The following is a 20,187-nucleotide window of genomic DNA, read 5'->3' as shown; positions in this document are numbered from 1 at the left end:
ACCTTTGCGGGGACTAGCGTCGAGTTAGAGTGCACGCTAACCCAGAACAGCTAGCCGATCAGGTGCAAGCATGACGTCGATGATCCTCACGATTTGTGATCTATGAGGAGCTGTCCTTATATCAGGCAGAGGGAAGAGGGTTCGCCCGGATACGCCGGCTGCCTGGCTCATCTTGCAGTACTTTTCTACCTTCGAGCTTCCATTTCTTCCCCTTGGATTATCTCCCTCCTTGATCCTCGACCCTCCCACAGCTTCATCACCTCATCTCAATCCATTGGAACTTCGGGCATCAAAACAATCCCTCTGGGCGCCAATTTTGAAGCTATTGCACACACTAACAAAGAAAGAAAAAAGAACTACCTCCCTCAATTTACAAAGACTCTAATTCAGAGATCGATCACAATGGGCCTCAGCAGTACGTGTGAACAGTTCCCGATCAAGAATCGATGTCTTCCGAAAAGCTTCCTCGTAAACTAATTCACTTTTTTCTGCAGGAGCGTCATTGGGCTTCTTGGGCCTGTTTTTCATGGCCGGCGCGATTCTATTAATCTTCCTTACACTACTGGCGGGCGCGCGCAACTCCATTCCGCTCAATGAGGTGTACTTCCTTCAAGCCGATACGGGCAATATCCCAGGCGCACCCCCTCTCTCGCGCTGGACCTTCTGGAGTCTATGCGGAGTGACAGATGGTGGTAAGAATGACTGTGGCAGTTCGCACCCAGCCTTCCCATTCGACCCTCCAAGCCACCGCAACTTCAATACCACGGATAATGTGCCTTCGCGATTTATTGGGTAGGTCAAATGAACAGCTTTACCCGTGGTGAGATTTTCCGCTGACACCTTATGACCCCTATAGCACAAGTCACTACTTCCTGATGACTCGCTTCATGTTCCCCTTTATTATTATTGGTCTGTTCTTCGCCGTGGTTTCTCTTTTCACTGGCTTTCTGGCCATGTGCACACGTATTGGTAGCTATATCTCTGGATTTGTCGCCTGGCTCGCATTGACCTTCCAGGTCATTACTACCTGCCTCATGACGTATGCTTCAATTCCCCATCAACTACAATTTCCAACCTTCCATGCTGACTCTGTATCTAGTGCTGTCTTTGTGCAGGCCCGGGATGGCTTCACGAGCAATGGCCAAGGCTCCAAGCTCGGTGTCAAGGCTTTCGCTTTCATGTGGACTGCGAGCGTCTGTCTGTTTCTCTCTTGCCTGATGTACTGCCTCGGCGGTGCGGTTGGCCGCAAGGACGATGGCTACAGTGGGCGCAAGGAGCGCCGTCGCGGATTCTTCAACTCCGCCCGATCCAACAGTGTGCGAAGCCAGAAGAAGGAAAAGGAATCCTACGCCACCGGAGCTGCTTAAGCGTATGTGCACATCCCCAGGCCGGAGTTGTAGGTTCCCACTCCGTCGCTTAAACAAAAGTTGCTTCATTTGTTACAAAGAAGCGACTAACCTGACGCCAACCACGCACGTTGATACCCTCGATCTATTCAACGTCCCGTCTTCTCTTTCTCGCCGTACACGATTTTGCACTGCGCTGATATCCCTTCGAGTGCCGATTCTCTGGGCGATTTCTCTCGCCTTGTCTTTGCCTTGTTTACGATATGTTTCAGTGATCATTGGATTTCTGAATGAAGCACCGCCTCACCTTCATCCTCACGCTCCTTTATGCTGTTACGAAAATCTACGATCGCTACTGCAATACCTGCCTATCGATGCCGCATGCCATTATGGTGATGGCACTACTAGCCTGGTTTTTCTTTTTTTTTGGTCAATGAATTGTTGACGAGCTCATGTTACAATTGTTTCACGGATTTTTGGAGTCCGATGTCCGTTCTATCTATTTAATCTAGTTGTAATATAATTTCTAGTTGACCTCAGCAAATCAGCCTTTCTACTCGGCAACACTTACTGCCGAAACTGAAATTTCGTTATAGCGTAGACGAAAAAGCAGAGCAGTTTGGAAACAATCTAGGAACCCGAGGGTGTTCGTCATCGAGCCCTTGGGGTGACAAGGCTGAAATCGGGAGCTAAGGACCGTGGATCAAATACTTGAACATGTGGAAAATATCTTAATTGGTTACTTCCAGTTGTGAGTCTATAAATATTTGCAAAACTCGAAGAAATAGATGACTCCAAAAAGATAATGACGGGTAGACAAAAGGGGAAAAAGGAGAAACAAAAGCACAGCCTCTATCAGTCATGCATGCATCATCACACCATAAAGAGATCGGTTTTTTTAGGGGGGTGTCATTTAAGCGGAGCCGTTGATGGCACCACGGACGGCAGTAGAGCCACCGACCTCGCGCACGGCGATCTGGAGACCCAGGTCGGGGTTGACGTGGACCATGACCTCGACCTTGGCGCCGGCCTTGACACCCTTGACGGCGAGCTCGGCAACGGGCTTCTCGGTCTTCCAGACGATCTCACGGACATCCTCCTCCTCGTCATCCTCATCAGAGAAGTCAGAGTCCTCGTCGTCAGCGGGCTTCTCCTCCTTGGCCTTGGGCTCAGGCTTAGTGACCTTGATGTCGCGGGCACCCTCGCACACACGGACAAGTACATCGCCACCCTCCTTGGGGGCAACGTACTGAGCAATGCGGCGGGCAGGAAGAGCTGTCTCGGCATTGAGAAGGGGCTGGAAGGTGGTGTCGGTGCTAGAGGTGAACTCAACGCCGATGGCCTTGCTCAGGTGGGGAGTAACAGTGACCATGGGGTGAATGGACTGCTCGATGTCCTCGTGGTCGAACTCCTGGACCAGAGAGGCCTGGAAAGCGGCACCACGGGCAGACAGCTCGGAGGGGTTGATCGCCGACGTGAGGGTGGAGGGAGCCAAGATGGCGGTCTTCTCGGGGAAGATGTTGCGAGCAAGCTGGGCGATCTTGGGGGTGTGGGAAGCACCGCCGGAGAAGATGACCTACGGAAATATTAATATCAATCAAGGTTCTTAAAAATTTTAGCTATTTCGCATACCTCATCAATGTCCAGAACATCGAGATCGGCCTTCTTCACGACCTGCTCAATCAGACGGGTGAACTGGCCGAAGACCTTGCCGGAGAGCAGCTCGAATCGGGTACGGTTAACGGTGGAGCCGAAGTCAATGCCGTTGGCGAGGGACTCGACGCTGAGCTGAGCGTTGGAGCTCAGGCTGAGAGCCTTGCGGGTAGCCTCACCCTCCAGCTTGAGCTTGGCCAGGCCACGGGCATCTTCGCGGGGGTCGATCTTGTGCTTCTTCAAGAACTCCTTGGCGAAGTGGTCGATGATGATCTGGTCCAGAGAGGCCCCACCCAGCTCATAGTCGTGGGCAGTAGCCAGGATGGTGTAAATGCCACCGCGGCAGGCAACAACGGCAACATCAGAGCGGGTACCGCCCAGGTCAGCCACAACAGTCAGCTTGTCGGTAACAGTGGCCTCAGGGCGGGCATCGTAGGCCATGACGGCAGCAACGGGCTCGTGGATGAGTTGGAGGACATCAATTCCGGCAGCCTTAGCGGCGGCGACGAGAGCCTCACGCTGGGCATCGGCGAAGTTGGTGGGGACGGTGATAACGGCCGCATTGACCTCCTTGCCCAGGAAGTCAGTGGCGGACTGCTTGAGACGACGAAGGTGGCGGGTGGTGATCTCAGAAACGGTCGCAGAGTTAGGGGTCTCGCTAGGGGTGTCACGGATGGAGAAAGCAATGGTCGACTCGCTCTGCTGGGGGTGGGCAGAGGCGTGGCATGGGGTCGGGTCGATGGACTTGAAGTCCTTGCCCAGGAAATCCCGGAAGTATGCGACGGTGTTGCCGGAGTTGCGAATGAGCTGGGACTTGGCCTGAGTACCGTGGTACTCCTCGCCCTCGATGTAGGAAAGAACGGAAGGGATTTGACGGTCTAACAGGGTCAGTTTGAAATGATTCGGTGTAGATATGCGGGGGACAAGAGAACATACCACCCTCCTCGTTAGCGATGACCTCAGCCTTGCCATCCTATATATTTCAAATATCAGCGATTGGTCTTGAACAGAGATAGAGCGATTCGACGTACAGCAGAAATGCGAGCAATTGAACTGTAGGAGTTGCCAAAGGAGATACCGATAGCAAAGCGCTCCGCCTGAGCGGCGACACCGTTGGCTGCGTCACCCATTTTTAATGTGAAAGAGAAAATTCGTTAAAAGAAATTAAAAAGGAATTTCCACGACACAGTGTGTGAGGGAGAATAGTCGGGGGGGAAAGTGTCCGACGAAGGGGTGAATGTCTTAATAGCGGGGGAAGCCAAATCGAAAAATTTGAAGATTTTCGGCGGAAGCGTGGCTAGTGCTTATCGATAGCAGTGTGGCGGTACAACCAACCACAGGCAGTCGTTAATGGGATTTTTCAAGGTTACCACAATATGTATTACGAACTGACGAAGTTCTAATTTTTTGCTCTATATATACTTCGATCTCGATCTTCCAATTGGAAGATTTAGCTTCTGAATCTTTATAGTTAGGTATTACCTTCTGATTCCTAGATCCCATGTCTTTGTGGTAAAGGTAGTTAGGCTGACCAGGGGCCTTTACCGCGGGCGGCAATATGTGTCACGTGCTGATAAGCAATACGTTTTCTTTGCGCTTAATATCCTGATCGCTTCAATACTCAAGTCGTCTATTTCCAACAGACCTGGAGCCTTTTTTTTAACGGCTATTTACGCCATGTCTACGCCCCTAATCCTGCTCCCTGGTGATGAGGTGCCCAGTAGCCACCTCCCATCCATCAAAAACAATCCTCTCAAGCTAGGATCAGGCGTTCGTCTTCTGTCGCAGCCCTCAGCGAAGCCAGCAGCGTCGAACCATGTCCTCACAGCAACACAAGCTGGCATTCTGACGACCGATGCTAAGCGAAACACTGTTTCTCTTCAATCCTTCTCCAACCGCCGATATATTCCTACGACCAATGACCTTGTCATCGCACAGGTTCACCACTCCAGCATCGATTACTTTCATTGCATTGTGACCCCACACACAGCACAAGCTCTATTAGGTCAACTCTCCTTCGAAGGCGCCACCAAGAAAACTCGGCCCATGTTGAAGGGTGGCGATCTGGTGTACGCGCGAGTTTCGTCAGTGGGTGTTGGCGCAGGTGCCGAAATCGAGATCACCTGTGTCAACCCGGCGACCGGCAAGGCCGAGCCGGGTGGTCTCGGTCCGCTTACTGGTGGCATGGTCTTTGATATCTCCACGGGATTTTCGGCGCGGTTAATTCGTGCGAGCTCCTCCTCCGCAGACCACGGTGATGCCATCGATGGGCTTGTGGTTCTTGCTGAGCTTGGAAAGAAATTAGAAAGCCTCGGTGGCTTTGAGATCGCCGTTGGCCGTAACGGAAAAGTCTGGATTGACTGCTCAGCAGCGGGTGAAAATGCTGTCAAATCTACCATCGCGGTCGGACGGTGCCTTCAAACCACCGACGACAAAAACTTGAATACGATGGACCAGAAGAAATTAGTCACTAGGGTTCTTCGGGAGATGAAGCTTATTTCCTGATAGCCCCAAGCTGACGTTTGTCTACAGGGGAACAGATGAAGTCCCCTCCTTCCTTTGGGCTTGAAATGTTGCGGTCTCGACACCGCTTTCCATACCTTCACCGGCCAATCTCCATGAGAAAACAGCGGCAATCAAAAACTCGCCGGTTTGCAATCAACAAGCAAAGCTACAATATTCCCGCCGCTCTGGATACTCTTGGCCTCTCGCAGTTCACCCTGAGCTTTGCTATCACTCTTGAATGTGTCCATTGTCAAAAGGAGATTTGGACCCACACATTGAGAGCATTCGAACCGGAGCTATATGCAAGTTGCATGAAAGTCGGCCGGGCAGCTCACGCCGCGGTGCAATACATAGACTTTATATGAGCCATGAATTATTATGTTTTAGCGTTACTCCCTTCAATTTCCTCCTCTAACTCAGATTAAGGAACATAGTATTTTTTAGGGAGAAGCAATAAATTTAAGTTGATAACACACTATTCTTTACTAGAAGTATCGTACCATTTCCCAGCGGGTAAAGAATCTCATGAATTCAGCCATTCCAAGGTCAACGAGGTCCTATGGATGTATGTTCAAGTTTTTCCGTGATACTTACTGCCTCGTACTAGTACTCTCTCCGGGTACATGCAGACGGCCTTTGGGATGGCCTTTGCATGTATACACCGCTATCTCTTCCGCCCACCCTAACCTGTCTTTTACACTATAGGCCAACAAACATACAATCTTTCATCCATGAGACCTTGTTATTATTCAATAATCAATTCGTGAGGCACTTCGGTAAATTGTAATAGACTTAAATAATCATCTATCCATACGATAACTCATAATTATAGATATTAGTACATGGAACCATACTCGTAAGCATTCCTCTTTTTTTCTGCCGGTCAAATTTCCGGAATGCGGCTTCAGGTACTGGGGCGGCGAGGAATTCTGCCTGGGTCCGCGTCAAAATTTGGAGAGTAGATTGCAGCAGCACTCCACTCCGTTTTTTGACCGCGAAAAAAAAGATGGCAAGACCAAGTTTGCCCCAACCCGAAAACTCCTATTCGCATACCTCTGGTAAGCTCATGCATATGCGACGCGCTCTCGCCTGATTTTACCATATCATTTTGGTTCTGATTGCTTCCAGACGCCCGATCGCCCAATGCGCAAGTCGCAATGACCGACGATAAACCGAAACACAAGAAGACGCACAAGCAAAAGAACAAGAACAAGAGCAAAGATACTTCCGATCCAACTTCGACCAATGGCGCCAAGTCCTCTTCGAAGCGAAAGCGCGAGTCTGAGCCCGGCCGGAAAAGCAAGAAGAACAAGCATCATGACAGAGATGATCTTGTAAATGGCACGACTCTCCTCATCGAACCGGAAGTGGATCAAAAGCCCATCATCACACAACTGGACGGTTTCCATGCAGATGACTCTGCCGCTCCGGCGCCTGAAGAGACACCCAATCAGGGACCCAACGGCACTCCAGGTAAAGAAAAGAAGCCCCGCAAAGCGCGTTTCGCTGGTAAAACCGGGAAGAAAATTGGAGTCTATGAGGAGGATGAAATTCGAGCCGTGGAGAAATACAAGGTCGACTTTTGCAATCTCCACGGGGTCGAAGCACGGGAATTCGACGCGATGGTGCAACATTCCGAGCGCGAGGGCGAAGACTTCCCCTGCCCAACCGACCTTTGTACCAAAAGCGAGTTCTGGTCTTCCATCTATGAACTTATGCCCGATCGGGACCGCCGATCAGTCTATCGCTTCATGCGCAGACATTTCCAGGACTCCGATCAGAAACCACATGAGTGGACTGCGGAACAAGACGAAGAACTTATCCAGTTGCGCGCTAAACATGGAACAAAGTACACTTTGATCGCCAAGCTCCTCGGCCGTAGCTCCGATGATGTTACACAACGGTGGAAGAATCGCCTCGAACACCGCACGACTATGAATCATGGACCGTGGAGTGAGCAGGAACTGCGAGACCTGCTTCGATACCTGATACAGGTCAGCGAAAGTTCCGAAAAGCTAGACATGTCTTCTGATGTGTATGAAATGGACGATAAACTTGTTCCGTGGGGCAAGATTAGTGATCAATTGAACAACACTCGGTCCCGCCAGCAATGCGCCGACAGATGGCGCAAGATTCGAAAGCTCGTTCTGGAAACACGGGCCACTTCCGACCCAAATGCTGTCTTTGATCCAAGGCACTCAAGGGGGAGTGAAAAGCCCAGCACTCCAAAGACTCCAAAGAGCAAGGAATACGTCGAGGAGAGTGACGACGAGGGAAATGAGTCAACACAGGCTGCCCAGGAAACTAGGGCTACAACCGAGTCCGCTCCTGAAGCAGATCTAGGATCGCAACCAGTATCCGGTGACCACAGCGAATCTCCAACTCAAAAGCGGGTCGAGGAAGAAGCCTCTTCGTCCGAGGATGATGACGATGGGCATTCTTCTCCCACCACTCAACGATCCAAGTCAGCATCCGAGAAGAAGCAAAAAAAGAGGCAGAATAAGGCGAGGGAAATAGAAGAGCTTGCCGAGGCCGAGGGGCTCACTCCAGCGAGGGCAAAAGAGGTACGCAAGCAGGAAAAGAAACGCAGGAAATCATTGAAGGAAAAGAGGACATCTGCGGTCAATAAGGCCGACATCGACAACCACACTCAATACAAGCAAGCATCTTCAGTCCAGTCGCAGGCCGGCTCTGATAATGATTCAGATATGTCTGATCTTGACGATCATGGCCGAATCAAAATGGAAGGATGATAATAGATAACCGACTGGGGTATTTACGAATAGGGAGGTAATTCGATAGACCAAACCGCAACTATGTACTACCGTCTACAGTGATGAATGGATTATAATCAAGTCTGTAAATTTGAGGTTCTTATACATATGGTAGTAGAAGAAAACACGTCTATAGTTCATCCTTGCGGTCTTCATCCACTTCCTTCTCTTCGACATCCTCCTTTCGGTCCACCTCCTCGCCCGTCTGCACAAATCTAACCTGCTCCGCATCAACGCGCTTCGCCACTGCAGCAATCTCGTCATCATAGACTGTCCACTCGGGAACCTGTCGTCTAGCACGCGCAAGCTTCGGCTCTTTAGTCTGCGGGTTGTTGCACAGGTCGATAGTACGGGCCGTGGCAAGATCCTCATCGGAACACCAAGTCTCACACCACAGCCACTCCTGTGGTAGACTGTGGATAGGGATGTGATGTTGCATGTTATTCGGAAGATCTTGGTCCAAGTTGCTTAAGCTGTTAGGATCAGCCGAGAGCATCTGGTACTGGCCACGCAAACGATCGCCCGCCGCAATCGCACGGAAGCGTTTCAGATCAACGACATACAGCGCCGAGATGTGGTATGGTCTGTCGCGCAGGAATGTTTTCCAATAGCCTTGCTTCCAGAATCGGAAACCTTCCATCTCGGTTCGAGAGTCGCCCATTGGCGTGAAGCCGTATGGCGCACCCTGTAGGTCGTGGTTAACAAGATCATACATGTCCGTGCGAACAATCTGGTCTGCATCCACGAAGATGACTTTGTCGAGGGAAAGCGGGAACAAAACGTCTAGGAAAAGCATCTTGTAGCCCCAAATTTCACGCTGCTTCTCACGCTGTTCGCGAAGCCAGTGCGGCCATTTGTAAGTGACCATCTCATAGGAGAAGCCATATTCGGCGGCAAGGTGAGGAAGGAAAGCACGGAAGGAGGGCGAGAGGAACTGCTCAATGAACCAGAATTTGACGGTGTGCTTGGTGTTCTTCATGACCGACACCATCATAATATTTAGCATGCGTTCGTACAAGTGGCCGCTAGCGACAGAGAAAATGTTGATATCGGCATGTTCGTTTTTGGAGCCTACGCCCACGTTAGAAAGAACACCAGAGGCAAAGTTGAGGCCCTTGGATACGAAATCCATGGCTGAACCAGAGCGAGGTCCATCGTCTAGAACGTCTTCGTCTTCGTAGCCTGGCTTGCGGGAGAGACGGGGGAAAAGCGTTCGACCTTGGAAGGAGAGGAGGGTCACTTCATTGTTCTCATCGCCGAGTTGGGGGCGGTAGCCAAGGCCACCGACACTGTCGATCTTGAAGAGCTTCTCGCTTCGGCCGGGCTTAAGGTTAATCTGCCATAGACCTGGCTGCGCCTTGAACTGGAAGTAACCCAAGTTGGCCATGATGATGGTATCGGCGAAATGATGTCTATTTTCTGTTCCCAGGACGAGTTGCACTCCTCGTGGCGGCGAATTGGTAGTCAGATCGCGAGAGTGGCCTTCAATAAGGATATGCTCCAATTCATAGATTGCATCGACGTTGGAGCCGTCCTTGAGTGAGCCCAGCTTGATGTTATCCAGATCGTGAATAGAATCCTTCGGAGCAACGAGCCACGAAGAGGGGACATCCATTCCCAGTGTAAGCAAGGCTTCGACAGGTACACCGGAAAACGATGCCCCAGGGCGTGAAATTGAGCCGTCACTGGTAAACAAAGGCTCAGAATCGAGCACATAGCGATAAAATCGCTTGACAGGGATCTCCTTCATCTCCTCTTTGGCATTAAGGAAGATCTTGAGCTTGACACCGGCTAGTTCGGAGAGAACCTTGAGGATGGGTAGCCATCGTTGAGCATTTTCGGAAGCTGGATCCAAAGAAGCAACAATGTTGATCACGGGGTCTTCAGAGTTAGAGACTGTAATCACAGAGTGGTCGATCTTCCACTTTTCAGACAGATCCATTCTGAAGTCAGGGGTGGACTCAAAAATCCCTTCCGGAACATCTGAGACGGTGGATAGAGAAACAAGCGCAGAGAGCTTGGCAAGGTCAAGAGGTTTGGAGATCCGCATGTTCAGGCCCAGGTTCATGGCAGCCTTTGTAACAGCATCAACACGTTTCGTCCGCTCATAGTTGATCAGCTGGTCAATCTCATCGATAGTCAAGCCATCTTCTTTATCAATGGGGCCAACAACCCGGCCGTTGACGACTAAACCCTCGACGCCAGGCTCGAATCCAAGTTTTTGGGCAAGGCGTCGGTGGAGTCCAAGATTACCTTGGGTTTCTGACTCAGAAACATCGGTTTCTGCGTTTTCAAAGGCGTTGACGAGAGCTAGAGTTTGGTCAATGTCCTCACCCTTTATCATTGATTGGTAAACCTTCTCCAAAAGAGGACTGTTTTGCTCAGCATCCGAGGCACCATTAGAGACTAGGAGAATCTCAACCTGCTTATTATCCTTCTGGAAGGTCAATGCATCGGAAAGCAATTGTCTTCCTTCTTTCGACTCGAAGTCACCAACGACAATGAGATGAATACCATCCCGTGAGCCATCTTTTGCTGGAATTTGAGGTAATTGATCAAGGACGTCCGCTTGCGATCCCAGTGCGTCAGCGAGGTCGACAATCCGGACGCTCTTAGGATCTTCTGGCATCAGGAACGTGTTGCGTCTTTCAAATGAAGCAGCCAAAAAGAATTCCGGCAGCCAAGCATCGGGAGCGAAAACACCCTCCATGATTCCCTGTCGGACAAGCTTAAGATCGCGGCCGATCAGCATACTCATTTCCTGCATCCAGTTGCCTTCACGAGTCATGGGAATGCCGTTGACTAATATATTAGGAGTTTCGATGCTGAGGCTCAATCGACGCTGGTATTTGATTGTTGTGGTGGCAATAGCTTCGTAGCGTTCACTTTTCAGGACTTCTTCTAATGAAAGAGCCTCCTTCTCTTCTCGGGGGTCTTGGCCCCGAGTCGCAGAAGTAAAGGCTGCCTTGTCCGGATTGCCGCCCCTCGCCGTGGACACAGACTAGCGACATATTGGTTAGTTTTGTAGTTGGAGGATGATTCGAAATACCAGCCGACCAACCTCTTCCAGATACTGTATGAAAGACGACAGTCCAAATGTTTCATACAGATAGTGCGCTACTTTCATTTGGGCGGTAGACTCTGATGACGAAGCCATAGGGACTAATCCGAATCGGACCGGGATCAAGCGCTTGACAAACGTCTGGAGTTGTCTGACAACCAGCAGCATGTCTTCAGGATCCGACAAATCAAGAGGTACAACTACATTGTGCAAATCGCGGGCAACCGGCGGAATTTGTCCTGGGTAAGCATTGGAGATGAACTGTCGATAATTAGCCGTGCTCCAGAAAGATTATAGGTCTTGAACATACAGCCTCAAGATTATCTGGCCAATCTTCGTATTGAGAATCATTCTCAAGATCGTTCAGCCAAATAATGACCTCGCCACCTTCCAGTTCATCACGGTAGTCATATCGCTGGGCTTCGTCATCCGCACGTGCCTCTGCAAGAGCTGGATGAGACAAGAGTCTGACTGCATCCCGGCCAGAGATACCGAGATCACGGAATTTTTGGATCAATTTCCTCTCGCGGCGGAGGATATCTAGAAGGGAGAATGCATCAATCTGGCGCGAGTCGATTTGAACACCGTTGATCCACATCGCATTATATCCCGCCGGGATCATTCTCGCTCGGTTAAAGCGAATTTCGTTCAAGAGATCTTTCGAAGCATTGTGAGCAGCCACCGTAGAGGAATGCTTAGGGAAATTTTGTGACAGCTTTAGCAAAGTGTTCAAGGGGTCCTCGCTGTCCATAACAAAGGCTGCGGCATTTAATCCCAACCTGGAGACCTCGGATGAAGAGAGAGGTCGCAGATCGGTCGGCGCATCTTCCTTTAGGACATCCGGAGCAGCTTCCTCCAGGCTTCCACCCCGCTTCTCGGCATCGCGGTCATCAATCACAATATAATCGGTTCGTTTTAAAGCAAGCTCCACGCCGTATCCAGAAACGAACAATGGGCGAGAGGTCCAATGCTGAGGAGGTCGATAACGCACACGGTACGAAATTTGTCCTTGTTTTGCCATATCGCTTAATATCTCATGAAATTCCTTGAACATGGGGGCCGAAACATCCGCGTATAGTACAGCCGGTGGCAGTGACAAATCTCCGAGGACTCGATCAAAGGGCAATTCCCGAGATTCCCTTGGCGAGAGAACTTGAAGTCAGCTCTCCATAAACAATGAAGTAAGTTTCGGTGTACTTACAGCTCTCCCTCGACATCTTGTTGCGCACGCTCCATCGTGGATGAACAGTACTGCTTGTCCTCGTAATGAACCCAGACTGGACAAGCGGCATCTTGAGCGGCCATCAAGGACTGCTGAACGGAGGTATTATAAAATTGGTAGTGGGCTTGAATTCGAGGAGCAGGTGATCGAATGGCAAGCGATAGTTTGAAGGAGGAGAGGCTTTCGGCGGTGCGAAGGTGGCCATCTTCATGGACGACCTGCAAGAAGCGGTCGTAAAGCTCCTTTTCGGTGATGGCATCCTCGAAAGAGCCACCGGCAATTCGGTCGAGCAATGGGAAGTATGATGTCGCATTCTCTTCGGCAGCCGACTCTCTAAATAGGGTTGGTGTGTGAGCAATTGGGACGGCCTCGGAGCGAATGTCAGCGGTAGGGGACAACGTACAGCAACTCCACCAAGTACGGAGAAGAATCGAATGAAGCTTGAAGTGCGACATTGACAGACGGGCTGCCATTGACAAGTAAGCCAGGTAAGAAAGCCCCGATGGTGGCGTACCAATGCCACGGAGTGTGGGATCTTGAGGAGACCTTCATTCTCGCGCAATGGATCGCGGAGATCGTGAAAGGGACGGGGACGTTAGATGAAGATTATTGAAGTGGGAACAGGCCCGGCGGTTCAAGTTTGCGTGTGCTCTATTTCGTCAGCTTGTAGGTCATAGAAAGCATCACGAGCCAGACGAGCCAATGCTCAAATCGTCAACAAACGCGGAGATTCGCCGGTGGATCTTGCCACGACATAGGATACTTGGATGGTTCACTATCTCTTATCAGCGTGGCAGCTCCGGGCGGTGAGGGTCACCCTGGGCCAGCACCGGTACTAGTAGTACTAGGATGTAGTAGCATCTATTTATTCCCAGTTTGAGAATTAGGATTAAATACTAGAGAATCATTGCTACGATGGATATAAGGCTTCGTTGGGAGTATTTTAATTGATTTGGCTTCTTTGATTGTTCGTTCAGACATGATTTCGTAAAATAAAGTAGATATCCTGCGCCAGTTTTTTGTCTTCCATGACATGCTATGACCGTTCGCCTTGTTGCTCCGAGTAAATGACGAGAAATTTCAGTTTATGTGTATCCCAGATGACCACTTTTTTCTTCTTTCAGAGTATCAGACGCCATGGGTGAAATGTTTCGAGTGAAAAGTTGTAGAAAAGGAAATTGAGTTGAGTCCAGGCTCAACGAAAGAATGTAAGTCGACCAGTCCAGGCGGGTGGGTAGAACGAAGAGCCTGCTTCAAATGAAGCTGGACTTCTAGGACTGGGAAATTTTGCGGCTAGTCGCCTCGCCAAGCAAGCGGCGGCGCTTCTGCTCATCGATCTCAAAAAAGGAGCTTTCTGCGGAGCTCTGTTGGCTGCCAGGCCGAGAATCGAGAGCGGTGGTAGATTTCATCTTTTTGAGGTTCTTGGTACGGGCATTAGGGCCCAGGGATCGCACCTCACGGGCAATGCGCTCAAGGAAAGAACCGGTCTTGGCCGGGTGTGCCTTGGGAATGGGGAAGTGGGGAGGGGCTTCTCAGCTTCACCCTCGGCGAGACTGGTTTCAATTCCAGAGGAACCAAAGCTAATACCAGAATCGGCCTTGCGGTTCTTGTTGCGGTGGGGGGGAGCCACCTTCAGACAAGTAAGAGGGCTCGGTGACCACCAGGCACTCATTAATAAGCTCATTGACGTGGTCCACATAGCGCACGAGGCAATCATGCAGTGGTCCCCACGAGGTAGCCTCGCCTTCGGGTGCACCCTGGACGATAACGGGGTCCAATGCCTCCTTGCCATTCATGGCGACCGCATTGATGTACCGGAAGAAGCCATCCCGCTGAGTCTTCAAATGCTGATAAGTCAAGTGGGGGGGGTTGGTGTTCGGGTCTTGTCGGAGACGGGTGGATACAAAGTATTGAGCATGGCGATGTGGTTCACCTTGTTTTGAGGCTCAAGCAGCATATCATTAATGAGAACCTGGATGATAGGTTAGTCACCAGCGATTTGGTTTTTAGTGTAGTTCTAGTGGTACTCACCCAGCGACGCAGGCCAACGTAGATCTGAGTGTACAGGGCGGTCACGGTGCGAGCTTTGGCGTTCATCGTGTGTAACCAAGTCATAACACCGGGATATTTTCCGGCAAATCCCGAGGAATTCGGATTCTCAGCGTCCTCGCGTTTGATACCCAATCGCGTCAGAGCGGCCTCCATTTCCTTCTTCCAACGGGTCTCGAGATCTTTGAGATAATCAATAGCAGTCAGAGCTTGGGGGAAATCCACACTCTCAAGCTCAGCAGTAAAGCAACGGTGCACAAATCCTGTCAGGAAGGAGACAGGAAGTTCGCAGGGCTGAGAGCTCCGGTTCGCAATTTGGTGGCTCATGAGCGAGCGAAAGTCTGCGGCGGCATCGAAAGAGCCATTGGAGGAGCGAGATGAGTGGGTGGAGGCGGAGTTGCGGGGGGAGAAAGCGGTTTCGGGAGAACGAGTGCGAGGGAATGGAGTATTCGTCGGATTACAGTTAAATGTGTACATGTCTCGCAATGGGATCTCATAGGAAGCCGGGTAGCGAAGACAATGATCGAAAATCCAGGTGAGAGCCGCACCATTTGGGCTGTCCAAAGATTGCGGGGAACGAGGAGACATTTTGTCGGATGTGATGGCGGAGGTGATAGCGGAGGGAAGGCGGAGAGAAAGGGAAGTAGAATGTATGTATTTTTGATGGTGAAGAATCAAACGATAGTTCGGACAGCCAGCAGAGCATAAATAACAACGCTCTGTCTGATCTGGATTGCCGAGGGCTGGGATGATTCAAAACACGCCAAAGGGGTGAGTGCGTGAGACGAGGGAGAGCAAAAAGAAAGAGGAAAGTGAAAAATAGGGTTGATAATAACGAGGGCGGGACGGAGAATCAGACGGAGACAGCGGCCATGCTCTGTGTCAAAGTGGCAAGAAAAAAGTGTGGCTGAGGGGGAGGCGGATGTTTGAGATGAATCCGAAGGGCGAAGCGAGGGGGTCACAAATTGAGAAGCTGTCGTTGTTCGATGGCTAGGCAGCTGCAAGATGTGATATGAAGCAAAGTAACCCAAAATGAAGGTTTGGATTCGGAGGGATTGAAAGTGTCGGAGACTTGCTCTCGAGAGAAAGGAAGTGAAACAGATGTTTCAAGGAACGAAAGGCTGGTAAAAATGGTAAGAATGGTAAGGATGGTAGAGGTCGGAGAAGTTGAAGATTGAAGATGAGGGGAGCGTGGGAGAGAGCCGGGGGAGGAACAGTTAACTGTTAAACCTCCTCCCACACACTCCCACACTCCCACACTCCCACAGACACACACACACTTCCCTCCCCCATCCACTCTGTCAGTCCAGACCACGGTGGATCAGATTTACCGTATCCATTTCCACTTCCATCGGGCCTCTCACGCTTCCCGACTCTATGGATCCATCGCCCGTTTTTTCGAGGCTCCACCTGCACTCAGCCGGCACCAGGAAGGCGACCGAGGGGGGGAAAAGACAAATGTTGGACTTCCGGCCCTCCGGATGGCCCACTGGACCTCCCGTCTAATATCGTCGCTAAACTGGAAGGATTCAATTTGCCTCGCTTGGCTGCTGTTTTCGAGCCCGAAGCTCTGGGTACTTGCTTTAGCGTCGTCGTCGTGCATCCGCGACCGCGTCCCTGGATGCTAACCCGTTGTGTCCTCAATTTAGACCCAAATTCGCCTTCCATTGGTTTTATTTTTATTTCTTATTTTCATTTTTAGGTACTTTTGTATGATACTCGCATACGAGGTCGGCTTGACTCGTCCTGCATGATACCTACGAGTATGGTAGATTGGGGCCGCCCCGACCGTGACAATTGTGTGACGAGCGCGCCAGAGGCGTCCCTCGCAGGCAGACTCGATACAACCCGTGTGAACCAGTTCGACAGAGCACAGCGCACAGAGCACAGAGCACAGAGTTGTGCTGTGCAATCCACACGATCAGCCTTTTTTTAGGATGTGTCGTCGTCACTCCAAGCCTCGCTGGAGGCGAAACGGTGCCTCTTCATTAGTGGGGCCGGCGAAAACCCTGTTGCCACTCTCATCTTGACAGCCTCGACTGGGCAAAAACGATTGCTACTACTCGTACGGAGTAGTAGAGGATCCAGTACATATCGTACACACAGCGCATCCCCAACTCGATCAAGATTCTCTATCTCTATCTCTATCTCTATCCTGACTTCATCCACAATAAACAACCGCAATCGGAGGCGATACCCATGGTTCTCGCCGTGTCACCCCCGCTCGCGACCCACGGAAACGCACACTTGGTACCTGCGTCGTTTCAGATTCCTCACTTTGGCTCGGTTGTCGTACTTCTGCCAATTGACTCCCGACATGATAGATCGTACGTATGCCTGCTTTGACAGTTCATGTCCGATATTGTACATACCCAGGTACACACTCGTAGGCATGCAGCCTCGCGCAGATGCTGGCCTGTCACGCTTGTCCTCCTGCATCCGCGTCCATGCGATAGTAGTTCCTTACCGGTACGGTGGGAGAGACAAAAATCCTCCCAGCTGGGGACAAAAGGCCCCGGCCCTCTCTGCTCGTGGGGGACAGAGACACGACCTTCCAAAAACAGGACAGCGGAGTGGATCTGGCTTCAGCTCCGCAGTACCAGCGATCCCAAAGCCCAGACTGTGCAGGCATGACGATCAACGCTCCTTTCATTGTCCGGTGGATACGTCAGAACACCTTCGCTCACGAGGGTGTTAACACGGGCTAGACGGCGATCATGGCATCATGCCCCTGGAGTACCTGGACACTGGGCTCCCAATTTCCAATCCCTCGGGCCGGATATCAGATTGGGATGAAAGAACGAAGGCCCGTGGTCAGGTTCCCTATCCCCTTTCCTGCTGGGCAATCTCTGTGCTCGAGGTATCGATTTCAGTATCAAAGAAAATCCGTGTGGAGCGCGGGCGCAATCCGAATCGCGAATTGGACCTGTGCCATTTTCAAGTCCGGCTCTCCGCGGCCAATAACGCCGGCGTCCTCTGATCCGTCCCAATTTTGCGGGTTTTCATCGCAGTCCTCTTTCTCCCGGATCAGACCGTCTAGGACTCAATCTCCGATTTGGTTCGACATGAAATTTAAGATTTCCTTCCAATGGGGACACAGTGGGAATCGTGGGTTGAGACTTTCCGTGGTCCGAGGCGAGTCATTACGTTAATCGTAGAAATATATCGATCTTCATTCGATTTCCTAGATTCAAATGAACAATATGCACAAAAAGGCTAAGTTAAGTTCTGGGTACACATCCATACTCCGTACTCTCCATTCTAACGTTCTGTCAAACGTCATCCTTGCCCTCGATGGAGTACACCTCCAATTCGGCGATCATCGTGTGAGCCGGGATTGTAACGCAAATCGGAAAGCCCCCGTAGTCAGGATCGTCGTTCGGCATCATGGCAAAGATCCCACTACGAGTCTCATCTCCATTCAAAATCCGAAGGGTTCGTAGCTGCCCCGTTTCTTTGTTAGCAACCTGTTTCTCCCGGAAGTGCAAGAAACCGGTGAAGGTGCTAGTCGGCGACAACGATCGAGCTCGGACCTGGAACCCCCAACCGATCAAGAGGAACTTTGGTCCTCCTAAATGGATGACCATTCCAGCACCAGGTCCAGCCTTTCCAAAAACGAAGCACCGCTCAATTGTCACCTCATAGCCTCCCCAATGTTTGACAACCGGTCTGGAAGGGTCGCTGTCGTCCGCCGCAAGCTCGTCAAAGTGGAACCCGACCGAGGCGTCTGGGCGTGACTGGGCGTCGAGGACGATCTGCGAGACCGATTCGAGGAGTCCATAATGCTTGGTAAAGGGATTTGTGGCGGGCTCGAGGGTATCGATTCCGAAAGGTGATACCCCAATGGCCTGGAACGACCCGTACGCAGTCCAGATGCGCCGAGCCCCATAGTCATCACGCCGCTGCTCGGGTATGAACAGCGGCTGGTTGCGGTGCCGATATTTGCGGCACGAGCTAGCGTACTCGTTCAAGTAGACGTCGGGTGCGATGAAGTCCAACGATGAAGCGAACCGTTGCCAAACATCGAGAACATTCGTTGTGCCGCCTCCCGACGGATAATCGCCAGGATAGCCACCGCCCCCAGCAACAATGGGGAAGTCATTGTCGCCGTCTTCGCCCACATAGTTTTGCCATACATTTGTATACAGCGGGATGGGGTATTGCTGCTTCCCAGCTGCGGCAACATGTTCGAGGTAGTGGGCGTAGTGATAGGCCATAAACAGTTCATCTGTTTGAGGACCTTTACCAAAGACCTGCTCCCAGGATCCCTGGGGTTTACTCTGAGCTTTGAAGTGGATGAGATTAGCCTTGAGATCAACATGAAGGTTATCCCAGTCCTGTGCAAAAAATTGCAGCAGATCCTCGGGCACAGACTCGCGGAATAGCTTCTCTGCTGCGACAGAGCCATCGCGCGAATCACCCAATAGGCCGGTCTCGTTCTCCACCTGTACCATGACTACGGTCGAGTGTTCGCCATCAATGTCTTTGATGTGTTGCAATAGACGAGTGAATGCTTTTGCATCGGCTATACGTCCCTCGTCGTGGAATATAGACAACACATCACCGGTCTTCAAGACTCCCCCAGCCTTTCTCAACTTCGCTCGAGGGAATCTCTTTGTGTTGGTTTTTACCCATGGAGGAACGTAGGTGGAAATGCCTTGAGGAAAGGTTAGTCGGAACTCATATAGGTCACTGCTGCAATAAGAGCTCATAGCACACCGTTTTTGAATGACCCAAACCAGAGCAAAACGAGATGTAGCCCATGTTTTCTCGCACCCAGGATAGCTTTATCCAGTTCGGCGAAGTTGAATTGATCCTCGACTGGCTCAATATCTTCCCAAGTGACACATCCCAAAACTGTATTAATATTTGTATCTACCAGTCTCTGCCATACGGTATCCATGAAGGCCCCAGAGGTCATAGAAGAATTCTGCAGTTCTGCAGCTAGAGCAAGAATCGGGCGGCCATGAACCACCAGCTGCTGGGTGTCGCCGACCTTGCGGAGGTGTGGGATCTTCGGAGAGAGAGTCATGGCTTTCCCAACTTGAATATAATCGGTTTTTGAATCACGAGATAGAACACAAAAGGACTTTGAAGGATTGATCGAATAGCCAGATCATACAACTCCGACTGGTGTCTTCTTATACCCGCGATATATTCCTCTCCCCCTCATCAACCCCGCCATCGCAGTACAGCCTGTGGCACCATGCCGGATAATACTTGATCATAACGCGGTCCGGCAGCCGGCTCCATCGAGATGCTCATAAAAACGGGATTCAGGTGGAATGATTGGGCGATATCCCGCTGGAATCATTGGGAAGGCTCAAAGTGCATCCCCCGCACGGAGCGATAGGTATCGTGACATGCGGGATTGGCTAGCTATGATTGGCCGACATCCCGCATCCAAAGACACGACACTTCTCCGCAAACGCTTTTCCTGATTTGGCAGAACCCCGGGGTAAATAGCAACTACTGAGACCAGGAGATGGATGGCGAGATATCTACTTCGCCTCGTGTATAAATAGAGGCTTTGAACTGGGGGGGGGGGGGGGTAAGACTACTTCCCTGTCCGCGGCT

The 20,187-nt window shown here is 51.0% G+C and overlaps 7 protein-coding genes across 7 annotated transcripts; 3 read left to right on the top strand and 4 right to left on the bottom strand.

The window, feature by feature from the left end:
- Positions 1 to 402: 402 nt before the first annotated feature.
- N7481_004550 (SUR7/PalI family protein) lies at positions 403 to 1,367 on the top strand (the record flags this gene model as incomplete). Its single annotated transcript, XM_057263769.1, has 4 exons — positions 403 to 415; positions 495 to 792; positions 857 to 1,039; positions 1,100 to 1,367. 4 exons carry the CDS (start codon positions 403 to 405, stop codon positions 1,365 to 1,367), a joined length of 762 nt encoding a protein of 253 aa, XP_057125430.1.
- An 892-nt stretch (positions 1,368 to 2,259) lies between these two features.
- On the bottom strand, positions 2,260 to 4,129 carry N7481_004549 (ribosome-associated complex protein SSZ1; the record flags this gene model as incomplete). Its single annotated transcript, XM_057263768.1, has 4 exons — positions 2,260 to 2,922; positions 2,979 to 3,877; positions 3,936 to 3,972; positions 4,031 to 4,129. 4 exons carry the CDS (start codon positions 4,127 to 4,129, stop codon positions 2,260 to 2,262), a joined length of 1,698 nt encoding a protein of 565 aa, XP_057125429.1.
- Positions 4,130 to 4,676: 547 nt separating this feature from the next.
- N7481_004548 (exosome non-catalytic core subunit RRP40) lies at positions 4,677 to 5,504 on the top strand (the record flags this gene model as incomplete). Its single annotated transcript, XM_057263767.1, has 1 exon — positions 4,677 to 5,504. The coding sequence occupies one exon, from the start codon at positions 4,677 to 4,679 to the stop codon at positions 5,502 to 5,504; it is 828 nt and encodes a 275-aa protein (XP_057125428.1).
- A 1,157-nt stretch (positions 5,505 to 6,661) lies between these two features.
- N7481_004547 (MYB DNA-binding domain protein) lies at positions 6,662 to 8,257 on the top strand (the record flags this gene model as incomplete). Its single annotated transcript, XM_057263766.1, has 1 exon — positions 6,662 to 8,257. One exon carries the CDS (start codon positions 6,662 to 6,664, stop codon positions 8,255 to 8,257), a length of 1,596 nt encoding a protein of 531 aa, XP_057125427.1.
- Positions 8,258 to 8,408: 151 nt separating this feature from the next.
- Positions 8,409 to 13,113, bottom strand: N7481_004546 (putative UDP-glucose:glycoprotein glucosyltransferase; the record flags this gene model as incomplete). The annotated part of the gene is made up of 5 exons (XM_057263765.1): positions 8,409 to 11,279; positions 11,340 to 11,600; positions 11,650 to 12,478; positions 12,541 to 12,894; positions 12,965 to 13,113. 5 exons carry the CDS (start codon positions 13,111 to 13,113, stop codon positions 8,409 to 8,411), a joined length of 4,464 nt encoding a protein of 1,487 aa, XP_057125426.1.
- A 719-nt stretch (positions 13,114 to 13,832) lies between these two features.
- Positions 13,833 to 15,198, bottom strand: N7481_004545 (uncharacterized protein; the record flags this gene model as incomplete). The annotated part of the gene is made up of 4 exons (XM_057263764.1): positions 13,833 to 14,089; positions 14,192 to 14,399; positions 14,495 to 14,533; positions 14,593 to 15,198. 4 exons carry the CDS (start codon positions 15,196 to 15,198, stop codon positions 13,833 to 13,835), a joined length of 1,110 nt encoding a protein of 369 aa, XP_057125425.1.
- A 2,684-nt stretch (positions 15,199 to 17,882) lies between these two features.
- N7481_004544 (putative beta-galactosidase) lies at positions 17,883 to 19,642 on the bottom strand (the record flags this gene model as incomplete). The annotated part of the gene is made up of 2 exons (XM_057263763.1): positions 17,883 to 19,267; positions 19,330 to 19,642. 2 exons carry the CDS (start codon positions 19,640 to 19,642, stop codon positions 17,883 to 17,885), a joined length of 1,698 nt encoding a protein of 565 aa, XP_057125424.1.
- Between the last annotated feature and the right edge of the window lie 545 nt (positions 19,643 to 20,187).

Source organism: Penicillium waksmanii, assembly GCF_028829765.1.
Source record: "Penicillium waksmanii strain IBT 27052 chromosome Unknown utg000004l:1.0-5674109.0:1.0-5678898.0, whole genome shotgun sequence".
NCBI lineage: Eukaryota > Fungi > Ascomycota > Eurotiomycetes > Eurotiales > Aspergillaceae > Penicillium > Penicillium waksmanii.
This window is presented reverse-complemented; position numbering and strand designations above follow the sequence as displayed.